The sequence below is a fragment of the Lissotriton helveticus genome, chromosome 8 (assembly GCF_964261635.1).
Source record: "Lissotriton helveticus chromosome 8, aLisHel1.1, whole genome shotgun sequence".
Taxonomy (NCBI): Eukaryota; Metazoa; Chordata; class Amphibia; order Caudata; family Salamandridae; genus Lissotriton; species Lissotriton helveticus.
This window is the reverse complement of record NC_136069.1, coordinates 451,632,872-451,654,674: the sequence shown is the minus strand read 5'-3', so window position 1 is coordinate 451,654,674 and position 21,803 is coordinate 451,632,872. Positions and strand designations below refer to the sequence as shown.

The following is a 21,803-nucleotide window of genomic DNA, read 5'->3' as shown; positions in this document are numbered from 1 at the left end:
ATGCCCAAGAGAATCCCACTCGTCAGGTGTTGTGAACCCTTACACAGGGCCCTCGAGAAGTGAGTCTTTCAAAGATGAGGTGTCACCGCTGGCAGGAGAATGTGGGCTGAGGCAACTCCTGTCCAGGTCTCATGTTGGCCGCCTTCCATAATCCTGAAGTAAAAAGGAATTTACCAGTGTGAAAACTAAAACTATTGGCTCTGCAGACATCAGAAGGTAGGTCAGCAGAACTAATGGCCATGATGCAGCCTTCCAACTATGAGAAAAATCCATTTGGCCAGCAGGTGTTGCAAATGAGAAAAGTTAAGCATGTCCCAGAAATAATACTAGTCAGTTCATACGCCTCCACTCCAAGTCCAATGAATTGACTATGTCAATAATGGTGCAAATGAAAATATCTTTTTAGGTTTTCATTAAACAGGCTAACGTTGTTTACATTTTGATTTCCTAATCAATGTAGATACAAGTATGATAAGTAATTATCATGCTGCCACAACCATCTTTTAAAGTAAAGTTGCTTAGCAGTTTACCTTTTGTGCACACAGGTATAATAAGGTCAGATGGGATGCGTGGCAACCTCAAATTTTCAAAAGCATCACAAATACAAATAATGTATAACTTATCCTTCAATTCCCTTTAGTAATCCCCACAGAGTGTACTATCATACTAGTGCCATATTGGTTAATGTAAAGCTCAGAGCACAGACATCAACCCTATTATCTCAGTGCTTTTCATATTTGAAGTAGAGGTGAGGGAAGTTGCAAAGTTGTTTTCAAGCAACCTCACATTTTTTTTCCAAAATGCATGAAAAATATGTAAAGGTTGCAGAGTTCTGAGTGGTTATGCTTCCATGTGAAAATCAAGACTTCTGCAAAGCTTCTAATATTGTATACCACTCACTTGTACCAGTATGGGCACATGTAAATTCGCATACCTTTCCCATGTGAGTGTCAGGTCACCCATGGGGCAAAGCAGCACAAGGTATGCCCTCACATACAATATTCTCATTGCTCGACTTCAGAACCAATTTCAAGGTAGTGATATACTAAGGAAAATCAGGAAGGAACTTTCATGTACAGATAGGTCAACCATCGGGTACTTCGCATACTTGACTTTCACAATGAAAACCTTTAACTTCCCTACTTTGGTATCCAATGCAGATCTATCTTTGTAACTGCAAAACTTTACCCTGATGGGTTAGAATTTTGGGATTCAATTGAAACAGTGATCAACTTTACTTGTGTTATCTCAAGAGAACTGGATATCTTATTTATTTTCTGCCCTCTACTATTGTGACGTTTCCTAAACTACTGGAATTGGATTCAATCCAAAAAAGGATGAATGGCTCTGAAATTCTGTTAAACAAACATTTTTAGAAAATTAGAAAGTAGATAAACACACTTTACTGTAGACTCATGCAACTCCGGCAACGTTGGCGACCGTAGAGGATACAGATTCACCCCATCCAAGTCTTCTATGTCCATGCTTAACCTGTAAAGACATGTTTTGTTTTAGAATACTTTATTGGTTACATCACCTCATTGCCACACTTCTTGTGACCCATGCTACTAACACATGTGGTGAAGGAAGTGTAAATACTTTAAGAAAAAAACAATACGCATAAAAACAAGGAGTGGCAAAGGCAATAGATTTCGCCAATGCAAATCTATTGGCTTTGTCAATGTTTTTACATGGTGCACAGCAAAGTAAGCTGTCGTGCAACATGACTTGAATAAAAAAAAAAAGCACTATGAGGCAGGCATCAATATTGCCAGTGCGGCTGGGTAACATACAAAAACAGCACTGGGGATTCTGTGAGTGTTTGGGGGGGTCAAGCAACATGAGGGGGAGGAACACAATGGAGAGCGAGAGGGAAGTGGGTGAAACAGGGGGGTGGGTTAGAAACAAAGAAATGCGGGAAGAGGGAGGAGGTTAGAAACAAGGAAAGCATGAGTGTGGGTTAGAAACAGGAGAGCAGGAGATGGGCGGGGTAGTTTAAAAACAACAGCGGGTGTTGGGTTAAAACCGCAGTTGAGGGTGGGGGTGAAGAAGAGGGACTACAGGCACATGTACCCTCTAAGTGTGCATGTGGAAATTAAAAAAAAAGTTCCTGTGGCCAGTGGAAGACCACTGGCCACAGGAAGCACTACTTGGTCCATGCTCCACAGCATGGACAAATACTTCAAAGCCCAGGGGGAAGCTAAAGGCCAGGAGGAGCTGCTGACTGATATAAATCAAGGAAACAAGAGTGAATTGGGAGCCAACCAATGGTAAGTACAGTGAAGGAATGGGGGCTCTAAGCCCCTTTTAAGATTTGTATCATTACAAGAGATTTCGCAAGCACAGCACCAGCGCTGAGCAGTTGAAACTTGTAAAGGAAAGAGAATACACTTGCATTACAAATACCAAACCCTAGCAAGCAAAGAACCTCAACCAGAACCAGTACTGAATAAAGGGTGCAGAACAACAGCAATTGGAAGGTGATTTACAGCACGCCTTTCAATTTACCTCCAGTTACATTGCTGTCTATTAAACCAAGGAATGTCTGCATCCAAATCTGCAGGCCAGGCATATGAAAGCGACCAATCAAAAATGGGAACCCTTACCAACTGATACTAGGCAGATAGCACAGGGGACTCAAGTACAGACAACCAAGCAAAAAAGCTACTGCCTAGAATTCACAATACTACGGGCCCCAAATTGGGGTCCCACAAGTTTTATTCGTTAACTGAAGCTGACCCTGACATATAAATTATGCCATAAGACCACAGACAAATATAGAAAAAATGGCAATTTTTATTATTTCCTTAATATCAAAAAGAGTTTAAAACAGTCTACACATATCTCATACATAGGCTTCATCAATGTTCAAGAGTTGTCCCATACACCATTACATTCATACTGACAATCGCATCCATCCACACATTCCTCAATCATAAAACATCACTCTTCACTCAGCATTGTATAAATGCCAACTGATGATGAGATGACACAGGTCCCATGTGTTTTCCGGATGGTAGTGGAACACAATCAGATGGATGCTGGACAGACTTCAAACGCCGACGCGCGTTTCGGTGTCTGGCCCAGACGGGGCCACACCTTCATCAGGGCAGGCAAGGGAAAGAGATTGGGACAACACGCACTCCCAGTAACAAATCAGTAGAGTTTCCTTATATGGAATCAGGATAATATACCCCAGCTCCCATCATTCATTTAAGAAGGCGGTAAAGGGTACACAGATTAACGATCCAGTGACGGCGAAATCTTTTCCAGGGGTCAGGGTGGTCAAATGACGGTTTCAAGTTTACACAGATGATTCCTCGCCCTAGACGGCTCTATTTTAGTTTGTCCACCGTCCGTGGGGACAATATACAGAGTGAGGCACTTCCACCGGGGGCCGGGATACTCCCTCCGGTGAGTCACAGGAGACGCGGTCTGGTAGTTAGATACGGTCCGGTCAATTAGCGGCGGTCAATCCTCGCGGAGTGGGTCAAAATAGATAAGCTCACGCACATGAAAGCACCTTCTAGTGTCACAGTGACTGCGTGTTGTGAATTTTTTATTGCAAAAAACAACAAGTGATGGACTGAATGTGGATCAATGTCACACACTCCCCCAGTCAAAAGATCTGGGCCCAAATCCATCGTTTTTTTGCACTCCACACCACCCTGGGTCAGATAATGGCTTTATGCAAATCAGCTCTGACCCTGTTGCCCCATGGGAACAGTCCAGTCCGAACTACAACAGCCATATCTTTCCCAGACCGGAATCAAGCATCCGAGGACCGGACCGGTTTCGAGGTAACACCTCTCTTCAGCCCGGCTAGCTTGACTCCAAGTGGTGTGGAGTGCCTGGGACCCACGTCTGGGCATCCCCAGCGCACTTAGGGCGGCAATTGCAAAAAACAACAAGTGATGGACTGAATGTGGATCAATGTCACACACTCCCCCAGTCAAAAGATCTGGGCCCAAATCCATCGTTTTTTTGCACTCCACACCACCCTGGGTCAGATAATGGCTTTATGCAAATCAGCTCTGACCCTGTTGCCCCATGGGAACAGTCCAGTCCGAACTACAACAGCCATTTTTTATTAGGCTCGAGTATCGGATAGTGAAGCATGGAGGAACCCTGTTTTTTTCATATGCTGCTGTGGAAAATTGAGTTTATTAAACAAGACTGGTGTAGAGAATGGGGTTTTGTAATAGACCCACCTGTTAGGATCTTGTAACAAATGAACAGCTTTCCTAAGTTCGTCTATCATTGGCGTACAGATGTCTGGATCTGGTATGTGAGCTCTAAAAACACAGGGAAAAATACATTTGACAAATAAATTAGTGTTGCTTAGACCATTCCCCAGAGTAGCATAACTGTTTTTTACACTATGTATTGTAGATTATACATTAAATTGAACACGCCATGTTGCATTACGCTGGCAAGATGTGAGGGCTATAAATGTTCAATGTCCAAACTTTACAAGATTAAGGGCCCTATACACAAGAAATCTATACAAATAAGTTACTTAGTTGCACAAAAAATAACTTTTTACAAATGCGAAGTCACATTTGTGAGTTTTGCACTTCTAAATCGATTTGCTCGCATGTAATATTACACCATAAGTGTATAATATCATATTTGAGCAAATTGGCTCCAAGTGATAGATTTTGGGTGTTCTAGGGCCTACAAACCTAGGTAGACAGTCAATAATCTTTATGTATCTAGCTATTCACAAAATGTTATCAGTTACATTCCCAACATGGATAAACTTCGAACTTCTCCTGTGAAGGAAGGGAGCAAATATATATAGACAGAGGAAAAAAACACCACGAAAATTAGTGCGGGGTACCACTACGAGGAAGGGAAATTTTACAAGTGGAGAAAAAGAATAAATAAAAAAGGTAGTACGGATACACATTTGTGTTCTCTGGTTCCCATCCCAGTACCATTAATGTAACTAACGCCTTACATTATCTAGCTGATGACAGAAGGCTTTCGAGACACTGGCATCAGCACAACACCATTAGGGTGCACTTATTCAATAAAGGAAAGATGTTGCTGCACAATGCCTGCTGGAACTCTGGGCACACCCTTTCCTGATCATAAGTCATCCACCCACAAGCTGCACATTCCAACAGACTGGGTAGAAGGTCCTCAGATAACTGGTAAGCTACATTGGCTTTACGCTGTTGTACAAAGGCCAGTGCCTGCCATGGCATAAGCAAGAGCTTTATTTGTGAGTCATTGCCATGGATTTAACTCTCAGGTTAATAATGGTGCAACTCTCTGGATTAGACATAACACTGAAAACAATCAAAGATTACATCAACTGTCACATGCAATCAGTGCAGTAAAGACTGACGGCCTGATTTAGACATCGGCGGACAGGTTACTCTGTCACAACTCTAAGTCCCATTGGATATTATGGGATTTAGATTTGAGCTGTTGGGATATCTGTCCCCATTGTAACGGAGTAACCATTCCACCGATATCTAAATCAGGCCCTGAGTCAGTAGAAAAGTGGAGTGTTGAATTAGAAGAGCAATTGGAGTTTGGTTTGGGCCAATTTAATTCACCGACTCCTAAGACTAGATGTCCTAATGAAGCAGCACCAGTGCAGAGCAGTACATTTGCTTCCTAGACTACCTTCTGAATCCACAACTAAAGTATTACATGCCAAAAAAGGACACCTAATATGATCTGCATCTCAGTAGAAACTTCCAATATGCTCCAGCTAAACAATACAAGGATACATCTTCACTTTATAGTAGACTGAAGTCTAAGAAAGGATTACTTCTGTATTACAATAAATTATAATCTAAATTCACTTCATCCTAAACTAAAAAAACTCAAATGCTTTGCTTTTTGTAATATGGGATTGCATCTCTGTAGTAAAGATCCCAGTAAAGAGAATACAAATACAATTTTTACATGCGCAAAGGCAACTCAGTTCTAGCAAAAGCCTATCGCAGATGCGTAGTTATCTTGTAAACCTGCAAAGGGCAAATTCAGGGCGTGGCATTGACTAAAGGTTAACCAACAGTTACATTCCAATAGGGAAAGTGGTTTCGGAGTCTGAGTCTCTAGAATTCATGAAAATGTCGTGTATGTTCTCATCATTCGCAGTGCTAGCTTACCCACCTGGGTTGTTTGAGGCTTACACTGCAAATTTAACGCTTTTGTATAGTCGGTCTAGGGCAGACAAATATTTTCTTGAAAGAACAATGACTGGAATTTATTAATTAACATTAGTAGAGTAGCATTAGGATCTTAATTGAAGATATTATCTGTGAAGTGAAGCGTGAAGACACAACTTCACATTAGTTGTAAAACCATCTAGAAGCTTTGGACTTCACATAAATTAGTATCCATCTTCACACAAATCAAGGGTGATCTGCTTGACTGGTAGCTGGATGAAGATATGGTGGAAAGAATGTGGTTGAAACATATTTTGGCTGGATGGCAAGACCTTGATTAAATGGAGATAATGAACAACCATGAGCCATTTCACCATGATGAATGTGTGTCAAAAATGTAATATTCTAATTTAAAGTTGTTTACCAGCTCAAATGTTACACATTTGTGAAATTCAAGTAGTCTGAACACAGTAGTTAAAACAAAACCGATCATAAACTCCCTTGCACTGTTAAATATTCTACACACTGATAACCTGTGGAATTCCATTAATGAAGCCTCCGGTACAGGAAGTTCTATCCTCCCACAAGGCTCTGACTCATTTGGTACATGCCCACTGTCCAGAGTAGTGCAACATGTGTGATGCACAAGCACAATACATTTTTAAATTGTCTGTGGAATGCCCACTCTGTAAATGATGTCCTTTTTCACAACCACTTTATCTTTCACAGTCTCTCTCTAAATTTCACTTCGGTTATTTTGAGATGGAGAGACATGGACAAACCACATAAACTCAACTACACCAGCAGCATTCCATACTTATCATGCCAACTTAATTACACATTCATACTCAGTCCATTCCTGAACCAAATTCATAATTACCCAGTCCTGTTTCAAAACAGCACAACCCTGAATATGTTCAAAGATACTCCAAAACATGCCCTCGATTCTTACCATCCTCTGCTTGCCTCCAACTGTTTCACATCCACACTACAGTATTTCACCTAATATTTGCAATGTACATATCAAATGTGACACTAGTATGTAAATAGTGCAAGAATGAGAACACTACAAACATGTAGGCCTATAAACAATGTCTGCATATACTATATATTGACCTTCATCTTGATAGGTTTTTATACTACCATCAACTCATTACTTCAGCCTAAATACAACAACTTCCACGCACTACTCTGCTGATTCTACCAAGGTCACTCACAACCGCTCTTGTTGAAAGGAGTGTGTTCGCCTCCCTCAGCATTTGCATTTTGCTCTGCTCCTCTCAGGGCGTTCTATGCCAATGGCGGATGAGTAGGGAGCTCCGGCCGGGAGCTCCCGGGCCAGGGATCGCCTTTCGGCAAATATCCCTGAAAGTGGCCCATCTCGATTCCAACACACCCAGGGATTGGGTGGCTGCAGCACTGCGATTCCCCAGTGCCACCTGGCTGCCGTCCCCGCCGGTAATGAAGAGGAACAGCAGAAGGCATCGGCGGAGCTATGCCACCCGCCATCACTGCTGCCGAGGCTGATCCGGCACTTCCCAATACTGCACACGGTGAGCGCGGGCGCTCTCGGAAACCCCCAGCACTTCAGCAATCCTCGCCTAGCCACTCGCGGTGCGGGAGATCGGAGCGGAGTTGGCGGCTGGTGATGTGCTTCTTCAGGGGTGAGCGCAGCGATGGATGCATGGGGTCTCCACTGTCTGCTGTCACGCACTGCGGGATGGTAGAAGGTGAGCGGGGGCACTGCTAATCACCCTGGTGTTCCCCCAGATGTTCTGGTATTGACGGTGGGGGGCTCAGATGACTTGTCCCCCCACCGGCTTTAAACTCTCCGGGTCAGATGCGTGCTTGCTGAGCACAAGATGTAGAGTATTTTGTATTTTAACAATTTTGCTGCTAAAAAAGAAAATACCATGTAATGTTTATCTATTGTCTATGAACTCTCAATAAAAAAAAAGTAAGAAAATTAAAATAAAAAAAAGATGTAGAGTGCTCCTCGGTGCTGTGACTGCGTCCCCCCTCCGACCCCACTTAATGGAAATCTGCTTTCATGGTTTTTGGGTCCTGACCTGGGTGCATCTTGCCATTTTGAGATGGTTTCTATCGATGCCCACGACCCGGGTCTGCCATTTTGTGGATTCTTGTCCTTTTCTTTGGTCCATTGGATTCCATCCTGTCGACCTTCAGACATTTCTCTTTTGCTGGACTGCCTTATCTCTTCCTCCCCTTCAGGTCCCCGTCTCTCCTCTCACCAATTTCAGCCTCTTCTCCCCCACCTACCGCTCTCTACCCCTTTTTATTTTTTTATTTTTTATTTCCCCGTGAACTCAGTAAATATGTGATATATACTTGTCCAAGCCTAATCGCTGGTAAAATGCAATCCTGAGCAAATCTACTATTTGTATATATATGTATATAGAGAACTCTAACCACTAGTATATGTAGTAGACCCTTGTACTCACTACCATTCTTGTGTGATTCTTAGAGTTTATCCATTTGTATCTCTTCCTTGAGTGACTTTGCAACTTGTACATTTGCAATTTATTTTCTGTTTGTATCTTTTATGTAACTCATGTAACCCTAAGTCCTTATGTATCGCAACTGGTTCTTTTGTAAAACGCTCTGACACCTTCGGGTAATGTTCGCGCTATATAAAATCGCATTACAAAAATAAATAAATAATTCTTCTAAAAAAATCACCAAAGTAAGTAAAATCCTTGCAACCCTACTTAATGCTCCTGCTACAGTTTCTCACCCTTCCACTGTATTTCAACCTCGCTCAGCTATACCAGCCACTTCATCGCAGCTTCTCTACATTGATTTATTCTAATATTTAAATCCGCCAATCCATTTTGTGCTTTACCATAATTGTTCAGTCCACAAACAATGAAGGCATTTCCTCTGTGCTTTAAGGTACTCTTCTCTCTAATCTCTCTATTTAACTACTCCTTCACATCAGGGCCTTACTCACTATGCTTCAAATCTGCAGTGTTTTACTAAACCCATGGCTCGCATTCTTTTCCTTTCAAGTAAGACCCAGTATGTCAACTCCCTTTTGCTTACTAAAAACATTGTAATATCTGGCCTAAAAACCATCTCAGCCTCTACCTATTCTCTCTACCTGCTCAACCATTTCTAGTCAGGATGCTATGCAAATAACTCAACAGAAACTGCTGTGTCTTGCATACTAAACTTTATCACCACTGCTCTTCATAATCCCCTTTCTTCTATTCTCATATTTCTAGACTTGCTGTTACCTTTGACTCTGGTGATCATCCTACTATTCTATCCACTATTAATCCATAGGCACCATGGACCTAGCAGTCAAATCACCTGCTTATAATCACATGGATGACACTTTACCTGTGAATTGATAATTTATATTATCTAGCCCCCTATCCCCCAATGCAGAGGTCTAATAGAGTCGGCCAAAAGGTGAGGCTGGAATGGAGTTTGATACCACGAGAAGTAGCAAGGTGAGCTTGGGCACCAAGGTAAGATAGCTCAAAGTCTAGGACAGCCAGCTGACCTTGGTCAAATGGAACAGTCAAGATCTTCGATTTAAGTCTGGGCTGTTTACTCTACCAAAACAGACGTGATATGTTCATTCTTCAGCGTTAGAAGAACGCTTTGTTGCAGGGATTAGGATATTCATAAATAATAGAGTAGCTTCGGCAGGACGATTATCTTTGACAGCCTGAACCAATCTGCCGGAGGCAAAGGTAGTTTGAGCCATCGGTCCACCTGGGCATCTACCCAGGCTAAAGCCACAAGAATTTTCTTGTAGCACACAATCTATATCCTTAATGCCTAAGTGTTTAACAGAAGAGTCACAGCATCTTGGTGTGTATTCAAGCTCACAAGCAATAGTACTCTGAGTCAGAGAGAAAATCTCAGACTTGGACCGATTAATTGAGATACCTGATACCAGTGGTGGGGACCTGACAAAGTAATCTAATCCATCTAGTGAATGTGGTGCCAAAGCCCGAGCGCTCTAATAAATAAAACAGGAATCCCCGTTCCGTTCTATCGAAAGCTTTCTGGGCATTTAAAACGACTCATACAGCTGTGAGCTGAGGATCAAGCAGAAATAGGAGGCCAAGCAGCAGTCGTAAGTTGTGGGATGTGCACATCCCGGGGATACACCTCCATTAGCCTGGTCAGACCATAAGTGGGAGCAAGAGTATTATCGAATTAGCTAAAATCTTGGCAATAATTTTACTGTCCACATTGATTAGGGACAGTGGATGACAGGATTTGTATTGAGCATGATCAGGTGGCTTGTTGGGCTTAAGAGAGTAACCATAAATGCTTCCCAGAGTAACAGGTGGAAGCTCGTCCTTTTCATATGAATCCTTCTACATGGCCACTAGACGAGGTACACGTTTCTGTGCAGATTCTTTGAAGAACTGGACCATTAGCCCGGTGCTTTGCTACCCAATAGGTTATTGATTACCCAATACACTTCTCTTTTGCCATTATTGGACTTTCAAGAAACTGCCTGTGGATCTCTTCTAACCATACCAGAGCAATACGGTCTAAATAGGAACTCCCACTGCGACAGACCACGCTCGGAACCTCGGCATCATCCTTGACTCCTCTGTCACCACACGGCACGAACACATGACACAACACCTTCGAGACCTACACTGGCTCCCGGTCGCGAACAGAATAACCTACAAGTTTTTCACCTACGCGTACAAATCTCTCCACAACATCGGTCCCAAATACCTCAACGATAGAGTCTGTTTCCGCGCTCCCAAAAGAGCTCTCCGATCCGCCGACCTCGCCCTAGCGGAGGCACCTCGCATCCGGAGAAGTAAAACAAGAGGAAGTGCCTTCTCCTACATTGCAGCCAAAACCTGGACTGAGCTCCTGGTCAGCATCAGATGCTCCCCTAACATGCATATCTTCAGGAAGGCCATCAAGACCTTGCTCTTCGACTGAGCCGGAGCTGCCTACAACCCCCCCCCCCAGCGCCTTGATACCCTCACGGGTGAGTAGGGTGCTTTATAAATCCCTGCTTGATTGATGAAATATGCTGCATAATCATCTATCGTGGGAGTTTGCAGAGTTCTCCAGTATCTCAAGAGATCAGTCATTAAGTCGTCTCTTTCAGTGCTAAGAATTAAGGATCACTATGCTCACCCATGGTGGCCCTGTTAGATTAGCAAGGATGCAGCTTGGTCTCTTACCCTCACCATATACACTTGCTCTGGTCGCCCTCCCGAGGAGTTTTGGTTCACTATCTGCTACCTCTTCAATCTCTGTGGTTTTGGAGCAAACTTGTGCTAGTGTGGGCACACCCCTGTCCACCCTTATTGCTACCTCTAGAGCATAAATCTCTAATTCTAGATGGCTTAGATGCCGTTTTATGTCACACAAACTTCCAGACTGCTTAGTAATGCAGCCCACCCAGCAACAACCTTAAACCCTCCCATAGTTTGCATATGCTATGTGCTTGTGCTGACGTTATGTGTGACATATTATGCAATATCAGCCCTGAAGCTGTCTCTGAAGATTCGATCACTTAGGGCATCCAGCAGGAGGCTCCGGGTGGACATATCTAGATACAAACCCGGAATGTGCAATTCCATCAGCATCAAAGCATGGTCTGACAGCATTTGAGGTAGTTGGGAGATCTTGAGGGGCCACTGACATATGTCTCCAGTACTTGGCCAGTAATCTAAACCAGGTATCATGTGCTGGAGAGTCTTCCCTAATTGTGCGACGAGTGAGATGCCAAATATCTACCAGGCCCCTCTTAGCCATGATATCAAGTAACTGCTTAGTAGATTGAGGTTGAGGTTGCAGAGAAGGTCCACCTGGGGATTTAATATAATATTTAATTTGTCTCCCAAAAGGATACTCCTCAATCTATTTGTAGTATGTTAGATTACTCTTCAGATTAAAGGGTGGGGTTCATCATTATTAAAGCTGCATATATTCACAAAAATGAGGGCATGTATATGTAGTTGTGCCTGCATTATTATATATTGCCTGTTGATCTTGGAGGGCATTGAAGGTATCTCCTTTCTAACCGAAACTTTCACCCCGTGACATACGATCAGTACGATGCTATAAATGCAGATTCCGTGCAATTTGCCCAAAGTCTAGCAACTGTTTCGTGAAGTCTATTTCTTGCAAAAAGACTGTCTTCTCCATATCTGTACATGTAGGTGATCATTTGTGTCTAATAACTGTGTGTGAGTTGTTTAGGCTACGTAAATTCCATGTCACAAGTTTAAGGGACCGCCCTTGGTAAGTGTAGGGCTAATGCCTTTAGCGAAGTTCCAAAGTGTGTAATCCTACTTTCGTGAATCTGTGTTCAGCCATGTACCTGTGTGTTTGTGAAGCCAGTCTGTGCTTAGGAGTTAACTTCTGAAAGTGAACTGCCAACGTGGTGAATCCCCCTCAAACTCTGGCTCCCTCAACTTGCCAGAGACAGATACTTCACCCACCCACTTCCCTCAGAAAATAAACTGTAAATCAAATAGTAACATCAAAGTAGCAATATGTGGGGAATACCCACTGGGGAGCCAGGCATCGAGTCGAAACCAGTTTGGCTGATCTGGATTCTTGGCGCCTTATACAGGAAGGCAACTGGTCAGTTTGTTGAATCAGTTGGCAGTATACGATGCCCATGCATGGCTCAGTCCATAGATGTTAAAAACATCTAATCACATGTCACAATTCCTTCATTCTTAATTTACATAATTCTGCAAACGTTTTACAAATAGGTAAATTCTATTTACATTTGTATAGCTGCTTAAGTACTATGTCTTTAAAAACTGTGTGAGTCTTGTGAACACATGCACCGTGACCCCAATAGTGTGAAGTGAATCAATCAAGAAAAGTGCTCCCAGTTGCAAGTAAATGCTTGTGTTAAAGTTTTTTAAACAAAAAATTGAAGACTTGAAAAGACAGGAGCAAATCAATATTTAGGCACCCATCCAATATTTATGAGAGAAATGTGGATGCCAATCAAGTCTATGTTATTTAGTCCTACACTGCTTCATTTACGACCAATATAAGTGCCAACGGTAGAAAGGTATATCCTCCACTTGACAAGATGCATCCCTTCAAACAATGTTTTTACAAATTTATTTTTTAAGTCCAAAATTTTTGATCATATAGCTGTTGACGCGTTTCAGCCTCAATTGTTTTAGAGGTCTTCAAATAGACCCAGACCATCAAGAGTTTGTCTTCTCTCTCCTCTCATTAATATAGCCCTGTAATAGGGTGGCAACACTCCAGTCTAACTGCCGTCCTCAAGACTAAAGGCTCCAGAACACACCAGTCAACAGAAGAAAACAGGGCATTGATATCCTGGGTCATGAGGCACAGCATATCCTCAATTCTTAATATCAAGCAGGCCCCCTCTTGTCAAGAGCAACAAGCAAAAAGGAAACTCTGGCAGCATCGTATGACCAGTTCCAGACAACATCGGTCCTTAGAGGGCAAGGAGCCACTCAGTGACGCCATCAAGCCCCTAGGATAATAAAAGCGGCAGCAATGGTGATGCTAACTGAAAGCGAAGTCAAGTTCCAATTGACTGGGCATGGCTTCCGAGAATGCTGCAGTCAATCACAAACAGCCATGAAAAATACTAAAAGAAAAACAGCTACCCAAAGTGCTGCAAAGTGGAAATCTAGCAATTTGCTTATGGAATGTTGAGAGGCTGCAAAGCACAATGCACACTTTCCAGCTTATATAAACTCTTTTCACTTAGTAATATTTCAAGAGACTTGGGCACTGGCCCGCCTGGAAATACCGGCATATCTTGGCATTAGCAAACCAGCTGTAAAAACACACATGCTACGCAATGGTCATTATCAATTCAATGCCAAAATAGAAGAGCTACAAATAGATCACCCCAACCTACAAGCTGTGAAATTAACAGAATGTTTCCACAACATTGAACAGCCTCTGCTGATAATTCCAACCTATATCCACTTTAAGCCTGCCAAGTAGAAGGAAACAATTGACTTTCTACTGTCGTTTGACACTGACCAAATGGCTTCCAATCCTACCCTACTTGTTTTTATAACAGGCGACTTCAATATGAACCTGTTGTAGGTAGCTGTGTATGACCAAATAATAGAAACTCAAAATTAGATCTGGCATATTCCCTCATTCCACTCTTGCTTGCCAAGGAGTGACAGCACGGGTCTGGCCTTTGCCAATGACCTAGGGCACCTTGGGCTGAGAGCTTTAAATGGACTAACTAAACCAGATGTCGCTGCTCAGTCTACCTTCCGCTAGGTAATGGCAAATTTGATCTTAGATTACATGCTGGTGTCCCTTCCTCTATTTCATATGGTCGGCCTCTATGAGATAGGAATTCAACTGGAAAGTGACAATTAACCTCAAAAGATCCTGCTAAACCTACACTAGGTTTCATGATCAAGCTCAACGGGACTTGGTCACAGTCTCTACCATTAATTACAGGAGGCTAAATTGGTCAACAAGATCTATTGCCCGATTGGAAGCAAGGAATCAATCGGAGGCCATACTCAACTTATCCTTTAACTTGATGGAGCAATGGGCCCAGCTTTCGGCCCTCCTTCTAGCAGAACAAGGGCTCCCCTTGATGAAACCAAACCCTCTTTTAGGGGATCATCGTAGGAAGCCTTCGGCCCAACTCACAATAGCAAAAAATAAACTAAACCACGCCCTTAGGCTTCTTTGAAACACACTAAGCTCTTCAACAAAAAAAACAAAATGGGAGTTGGCTAAATTGAAGACAGACCACTACTGGCGCAGACTTTCTACAGCTACTAGAAGAAAGGATTCCAGAGAATATTATAGACTGGTGGCCCACACAACAGGAGCTAGGCCTGCCCCTGCATCCTCTAACACCTAAGAAGCAGCATGGTCTGCTAATCTTCAGAAAGTGTTTGGTGGCAGTGAAGCTGTATTGGCTAACCCTGAAAGAGAGCCCACAAGCTTGATGGTCAAAAAACCACATGATGCCATTCTCTTAGAGGATGTATTAAAAATAATTTCATCAAGGCGGTGTGATGAGCCCCTGGCCCCAACGGCCTACTACAGGCCATTCTCAAAAAAAATCCTCAATACTGGACGGAACACCTGGGTCTCCTACACAAACACATCCTTTTCCACCAGGCTTTTCCCAATAGATAGCTGGTGGTGTCGATATCGCCCTGATCTACAAATAGGAAAGAAATCACTATTATCAAACTACAAGTTAATAGCCCGTTAGATGGAGAGGCAAAATATTTTGCCAAAATATTGATGAGTGAACTAATCGAATGGGCAGCACAAAATGTATTGGTCCCGGTGAACCAAACCGGGTTTTTCAAAAACACTGGAAAAGACAAACCCATCTTAATGCTCACCCTAGTAATTGACAAAGCCAGTTCTCGCTCTCAAAAGCTCCGACTCTGCTTCATGAATGTTTGCTCCGCCTCTGACGTGGTGCAGGGCAACATCCTTTAGCATAAGCTTCTGAGCTGGGGAATCTCTCTGACACTCCTCAATGCCATTCAATTACTATATACCAGCACATGGACACGGGTAAGACTGGGCAATGGATCAACCATTTCAAGGGAAATATACACAAGCAACTGTCTGAAGCAAGGATGTGTCCTTGCCCTGTTTCTGTTCAATTTGTACATGGCAGAGCTGACAACAATCTTTAATAAAGGCAATTCACATGCTCCTACACTGTCTGGGTTTAATGCCTTACACATGTTGTACATCTATGATGTAGTTCTTATCAGCTGCATGAAGGATGGCCTTTAAAGGCTAATGAATCCCAGACCAATATATGTAACAAAGCATTGGCTCCAAGTTAATCTTAACAAAACAAAATCCTTGTTGGTCAGTACAAGATGATTTCCATCACCAACGTTCCATCTAAAAGGCTCAACCTTCGATTCAGTGACATGGTACAAGTGCCTGGGGATAATCTTTGGCTCAAGAGGCTCATTCACCAAGCACTGTCACTCGAATATAAGTAAAATTAAGTCCCTCACGTCAGCTTTCTGCTCCTTGAACATTTTAAAGGTCTTGTCTCTTCAACCATTACTGCACGTCATGGATGCAAAATACGAACCCATACTAGCATATGGAGTTGAAGCTCTGTGGGGGAGAGCAGACAAAGTAATTAAAAATGCATCGGCTGGTGTTCAGTCTCCCACGGCATACTTCCCCAGCCCAAATAAGACTACAATTTGGATTACAGAGGCAGAACCTAATCAGCTTTTGTGCTTACTTAACCTGCTACAAATTAAACAAGCATTAGCATAGCCAATAAGTCTCGCCTTTGGGAACTTATAAGTGTTTAGTTATCCAGCACTATATCTTTGGTGCAACAACATCAACTGTTGCATGGTTAAACACTTATAAGTTCCCAAAGGTGAGACCTATTGGTTATGCCAATGCTTGTTCCTGTGAGGAGCTGGAGAAAGTTTATCAGAAAAAGTCACAAATTAGGTGGCGTGTGGTGCTTCCGGTAACAGAAGAACATATCCCTACAGATGGAAACACAGAGGCACCATCTGTCCTGCAAGAGCGACTTAAGAGCTGACAAGCCACTGGGGCAGGAGCCTGGCACACATCCTGTGCCCAAAATTAACTATAGCAAAGCTTTGTGGATGAATGTAGTGCTTACTGTTTTAGTAGAGGCATTGAAGCGCTTCACGGACCTATACCACGCTAGCGCGTGTAGACTGTAGTGTTACTTGCAAGCATCGGTAATAATTAAATCTAATGCATCATTATTAGAGTTGTTATACTCATATGTTGCACGTAAATGTTAGTCTAGCAGTACGTTAATTGTAAGTAGATAAACAATTTACAAGTACGACATAGCTCATGAAGAATTTTAGAATATCAAAGTAGATAACAGGCAGGAAATTGGGGTGCAAAGCGGTCACATCTCCACACCCTTGTTGTCCCTATTTGATGGTATGCCTTCATTTACTGTGCCAAAGAATGAATGGGCAACACATTTCCATGCTGGTTCTGGAGGGATGGGCAGGGTGCTGTGCAAAAATGTCTTATGTTACATCGGATGCCCTCATTACAAGTGCAAAAGTAACTCCTGATTCAGGATTCACAGGCCAAACACTGATTACAGCCAATAAGGATATTCCACACCTAAATAATTTTAAATTCTCATCTCATTATTGTCCCAAAGATTTCAATCGTAGCTCAGCATTCCTTGTTTTCCAAAAGCTCGTTTTGATTCCAAAACCTCATTTTGATACTTATGTTGCTAGCTTTTTTCTTGTATATAACCAGAGAGGTAAACAAAGGCCTTGGGTACAAGCACAGTCTGGGTGGCTCTCAGCAGTGGAACATGTTTGTAAAATAAACGGGCACCTACAGCAAAGGGCACGTAGCACTAAAATTGGCAGCGATGGACAGGGGAGACAGGGGACCAGGGAATGGGATATTAGGTGACTGTGATAAGAGCGCGCGGCCATGCTAATTGAAAACAGATGGGCCCTGTGCGCCGCTGCTCGCTCCCGCAAGATGGATGCCTTTTCAAGCGAGTGCTTGAAAAGAGCTGACCAATTTCTAAAGGTCATCTCCTAGAGCATCGCATGTGCTGCTCTAGGCTCGACCTAAAACAAGTCGAGAGGCACACTAAGCAGTGTTATGTGGGGTGCTACATCCGATCCTGATAACATTTAGGCACATGAATATATGATCTGAGCCCGAACAACTTTGCAGGTTGAGCCAGTCTGGGCCTTATCTTCCACTCAAGCTGCTATCAATAGAGCCATCAACTCAGCAACCAAGAAGCTTTCTTCCCTTTCTGACAAAACCATGCTGACAAAAAGATCACATGCATGGATGATAATAGGCTCATATGGCCTCCTAAAGCCACATCCATACCTAGGAGAACTGTTAGTGTTAAGGGCAAACCTCAAGCTGCTGAGCTAGTGGTTAGGCAGCTTTAACACCTTATGCAACTCCCCGCTTGGCTGAGACAACACACGATGCCGGTTGTGCCAATATGTAAAGGAAGACATTTGCCACATTGTCTGTACAAGCCCTGCATTGAAGGCAGAGTGAAAGAGACTTGAAATACCGCTTCCTAAGGAACAGAATTCACACGTGTCAACATGCAGCTATAGCCTGCCTACAAGGATAGGGCTTAGTGCTCTGTGGAATTTTTTTTAATTTTATGTCACTAGCAGAAAAAAACTGGTCAAGCAAGATCTACATTGACAGGACAGAACGTTTACCGCTAATGCACTGATTGCACTATGTTTACTTATCTTGCAATCTGTAAACACAATTAGCACGGGTACAACTCTCACAGTAAGATGTTTGCATCCTGTCTGCTTTTATCCTTGTACTGTACCTTGAACTACACTATGCAGTAAAAGTAAGAAACAGCTTATGAAAATGCCACTGATGGGGACATGGGCTCTGGCAATGAGGAGTTGAAAAAAATATGGAAAGGTCTTTTTTTTCCAGTGGTTTTTAAACAATGAGATGATTGCTTTTTAACTTGTTTTAACTGTAAGTTGTAATTAACTGAACAATAAAGTTATTCATTCATTCACACCAGTTAACTCGCACCTACAAGGGGCATATGGCCAAAGAGGAAAGCAATGCGGCCCTCCTTCAATGGTTCCCCGACTCACCAACAGCTTGAACCTCTTGCAGCATTGGGCTCCAGCCTTCTCCTCTAAGGCCTCTCCCCAGTGAGGTCCGGGATGTCACTTGGGTAGTGGTGCTTGGGTCCCTCTGTCTTTGTTTTTGGGTGTGTAGGCCGGGCCTCGGCCCAACTGGCTGTAATGCATGCCGCTCCTCCCATCGAGGCAGCAGGCACTCCACCTAACATGGACCTCACCTCAATTCCACCTCACCTGTCTCTCAACCTGTCCTGAAGTTTGTGTCTGCTGGATCAGTGGGAAGCCCAGACCAGGCTTGTGTCCACCACCGAGCTTTTCAGGATATCTCAATCACAACTAACGGCTATGAAGGACGCAAAGCAGGCAGCCACCATCATTAGTGTTGTCATTTAACATATTGCGAGTGATGTAATAAGTGAGGTAATAAGCAGTACATGGTGGGTGTGCAAGGTATATTTAACTATAACTGTACATTTCAGTGTTTGTCTTTTAAAACAATAGTTTTTATATTACAAGGCTTAACTACATCACTTTATTTTTTTACTATATAAATATATATATAGATATATATATTTTTTTTCTTTTCTACGTTATATATATTTACTGTGCTTTATTTTAGGCTTATGTCCCTTACAAGTGGGTAGAAATGTGTTTTTGGGCTGTAGGAAAGGTTAGTGCATACTGGTAGTAAGGGTTTTTTTGGTTTCAGGAGTGGGTAGTGCATACTAGTAGAATTTGTTTTTAGGGTTTAGGCATGGGTATTTTAAAGGGATAGTAATTATTTTTGGGGATTCCGGGATGGTCACAGTATAGTAGCAGTAAGGGGTTTCAAGGGTTAAGAAATGGGTAGTTTCCGTGGGGGAAAACATTTTTTGTTTTGGTAATAACATTGGCACCCTTTGACGAATCGTCACGAAATGTTCATACCTAGTGTGCCTGTCACTTCAGCTGCTGCCTGGAAGGTTTTGAAGTCATTCGTCTAGCGGGGTCGAGAAAAAGGAGCGGGGGGTCACAAAACACATTTTTCCCATGCAATTTCCCATGGGGATTTAAGACATGACTACAGCCGGAACCGCTGGACGAAATTACACCACATTTGGCATAAAGCTAGATCTTGGTCCAGAAAGAGTGCTTCTTTTAATCTGGCATAAATCTGTTAAGTAGTTTTGGAGTTATTAAATTAAAGATTTTTATGTATATCTAGAGACGGGCATCACGTGGATCTGCAGATTCATGCGCCAACAGCAATGCCATGATTGGCTGCCACCACTTCAAACGGTGGAGGCAGCCATCTTGGGACTCGAACTCAGTCGAGTCCAAAAAAAAAGGCAAAAAAATCACAAGGGGGCTGGGTAGGAATATCCTGGCCCCCTAGGCACGGTGGTAGGGTCTCACAGGGACACTGCCTAGGGCCAAAAACGCTTCTATTTTTCTTTTTTTAACACTCTCCCACAGGTGAGCCGGGTCCCACACAGAACAATACATATGTATTTGGGAAGAGTGGGGAGGACGTGACCTGCTCCCAGTGGGTGATAGCATAAAAAATGCTCCTGCCCCTGGGAGCGGTCTTTTCATCTATTTCCCTGCCTGCACTGAAGCTGGCAGGGGAACAGATGAAAAGATGACTCCTACTCGCAGGGATTAGCATTTTTAGCTGCTCCCTGTGGGTGGAAGCAATGAAGGCTCCCGCTGGAGGTGGGAAGCTGAATGGGGCCACGGAGGACTGTGCACAAAGTGAGGTCGGCCAAAGGTCATGCATGGCCATGGTTGGATTAATATCTGGTAATTAAATATTACTTTAAGTTGAAAAAAAAAACTAGAAATTCACTGAAAAAAAACGAAATTTACAGGGACGTTATAGTTAGGAAATACATTAAAAACCTTAGAAATTTACAGAAAAAAACCAAAGGTTACAGGGACATTGTAGCTACAAAATAGAATTTTTAAAAACCTTAAAAATTCAAAACAAAGGTCACAGGGACGTTATAGTTCAGTTCAGATTATAGGCACATACAACCACAGAAATTCAGCAGTTATATTAGGACACTACAACTTGTGACAGGTCTGACATTATTAATAATATCACTGCAAGTATATTGCGATAACTATAACTGATGAATTTCTATGGTGTTGTCTGTGTAAAATCTGAATCTAACTATAATGTCCCTATGACCTTTGATTTTTTTAGTAAATAGAAATATATATAGAAATATATATATATATATATATATATATATATATATATATATATATATATATATATATACATATACATATATACACATACATATATGTGTGTGTGTATATATAACAGCTCCGGGGGGCAGCTTTGTAAATGTGCAAGGAGTAGACCGTGAATTTCAGTCCAAGCACAGAAACAAAAGGTCACCGAAGACCATCTCTATGAAGCACTGAAGTTTAATAAATAATAATGTGGCAACATTTCCGGATTTGCTTCGAGTGTACCAACATCCTTGATCACAGGTGAGTCAGATAGTAAGCCAAGTATTCACATTTCATAATAACATCATCACGTGGCTTCAAACGTTCCTACATTTCCTAAAATGCACTAGTAATAAAAATAATATTATTGTAAGACTGTAATGTAATAGTATTACACTTTATAGCATTATTCCACACTTTTCATTTATTAAGCTTCAATGCTTCATAGAGTTGGGCTTCGGTGACCTTTTGTTTCTGTGCTTAGATATTATATATACACGCTTAGTTTATAATTAGCCCCGGGGGTGGCCAAGTCCCGGGGGAATTATATTATAGTTATGGGGCCCCACCCCCGGGGCTCTTGTGAAATATGTGGGGGGGGGGCTCTCAAAGCCCCCCCCATGCCCCGGAGACCGCCACCCCCTGGGGCTTAACATTTATTGTGTAGCGGGGGGCACATGGCCCCCCGCTGCCCCAGGGACAGCCACCCCGGAGCTTTTTTTAAAATAAAATGAACCTGTGTGTGGGGAGCTCAAGCCCCCCCCCACACACACCGGGGACCACCACCTCCCCGGGGTTCTAATATTCAAAATAGGGGGGTCCGTGACAG

At 42.7% G+C, this 21,803-nt stretch overlaps 1 protein-coding gene across 4 annotated transcripts in view; it reads right to left on the bottom strand.

Moving 5' to 3' along the window:
* LRCH1 (leucine rich repeats and calponin homology domain containing 1) overlaps window positions 1-21,803 on the bottom strand; it is a 758,040-nt gene that overhangs the window by 206,722 nt on the left and 529,515 nt on the right. For all 4 annotated transcript variants that reach the window (XM_078657325.1, XM_078657324.1, XM_078657326.1 and 1 more), the window contains exons 11-12: window positions 4,212-4,295; window positions 1,402-1,491 (exon numbers count right to left, since the gene is read on the bottom strand). In XM_078657325.1, coding sequence (XP_078513451.1) covers window positions 1,402-1,491; window positions 4,212-4,295 — 174 coding nt within the window. The remainder of the gene's footprint in view (window positions 1-1,401; window positions 1,492-4,211; window positions 4,296-21,803) is intronic.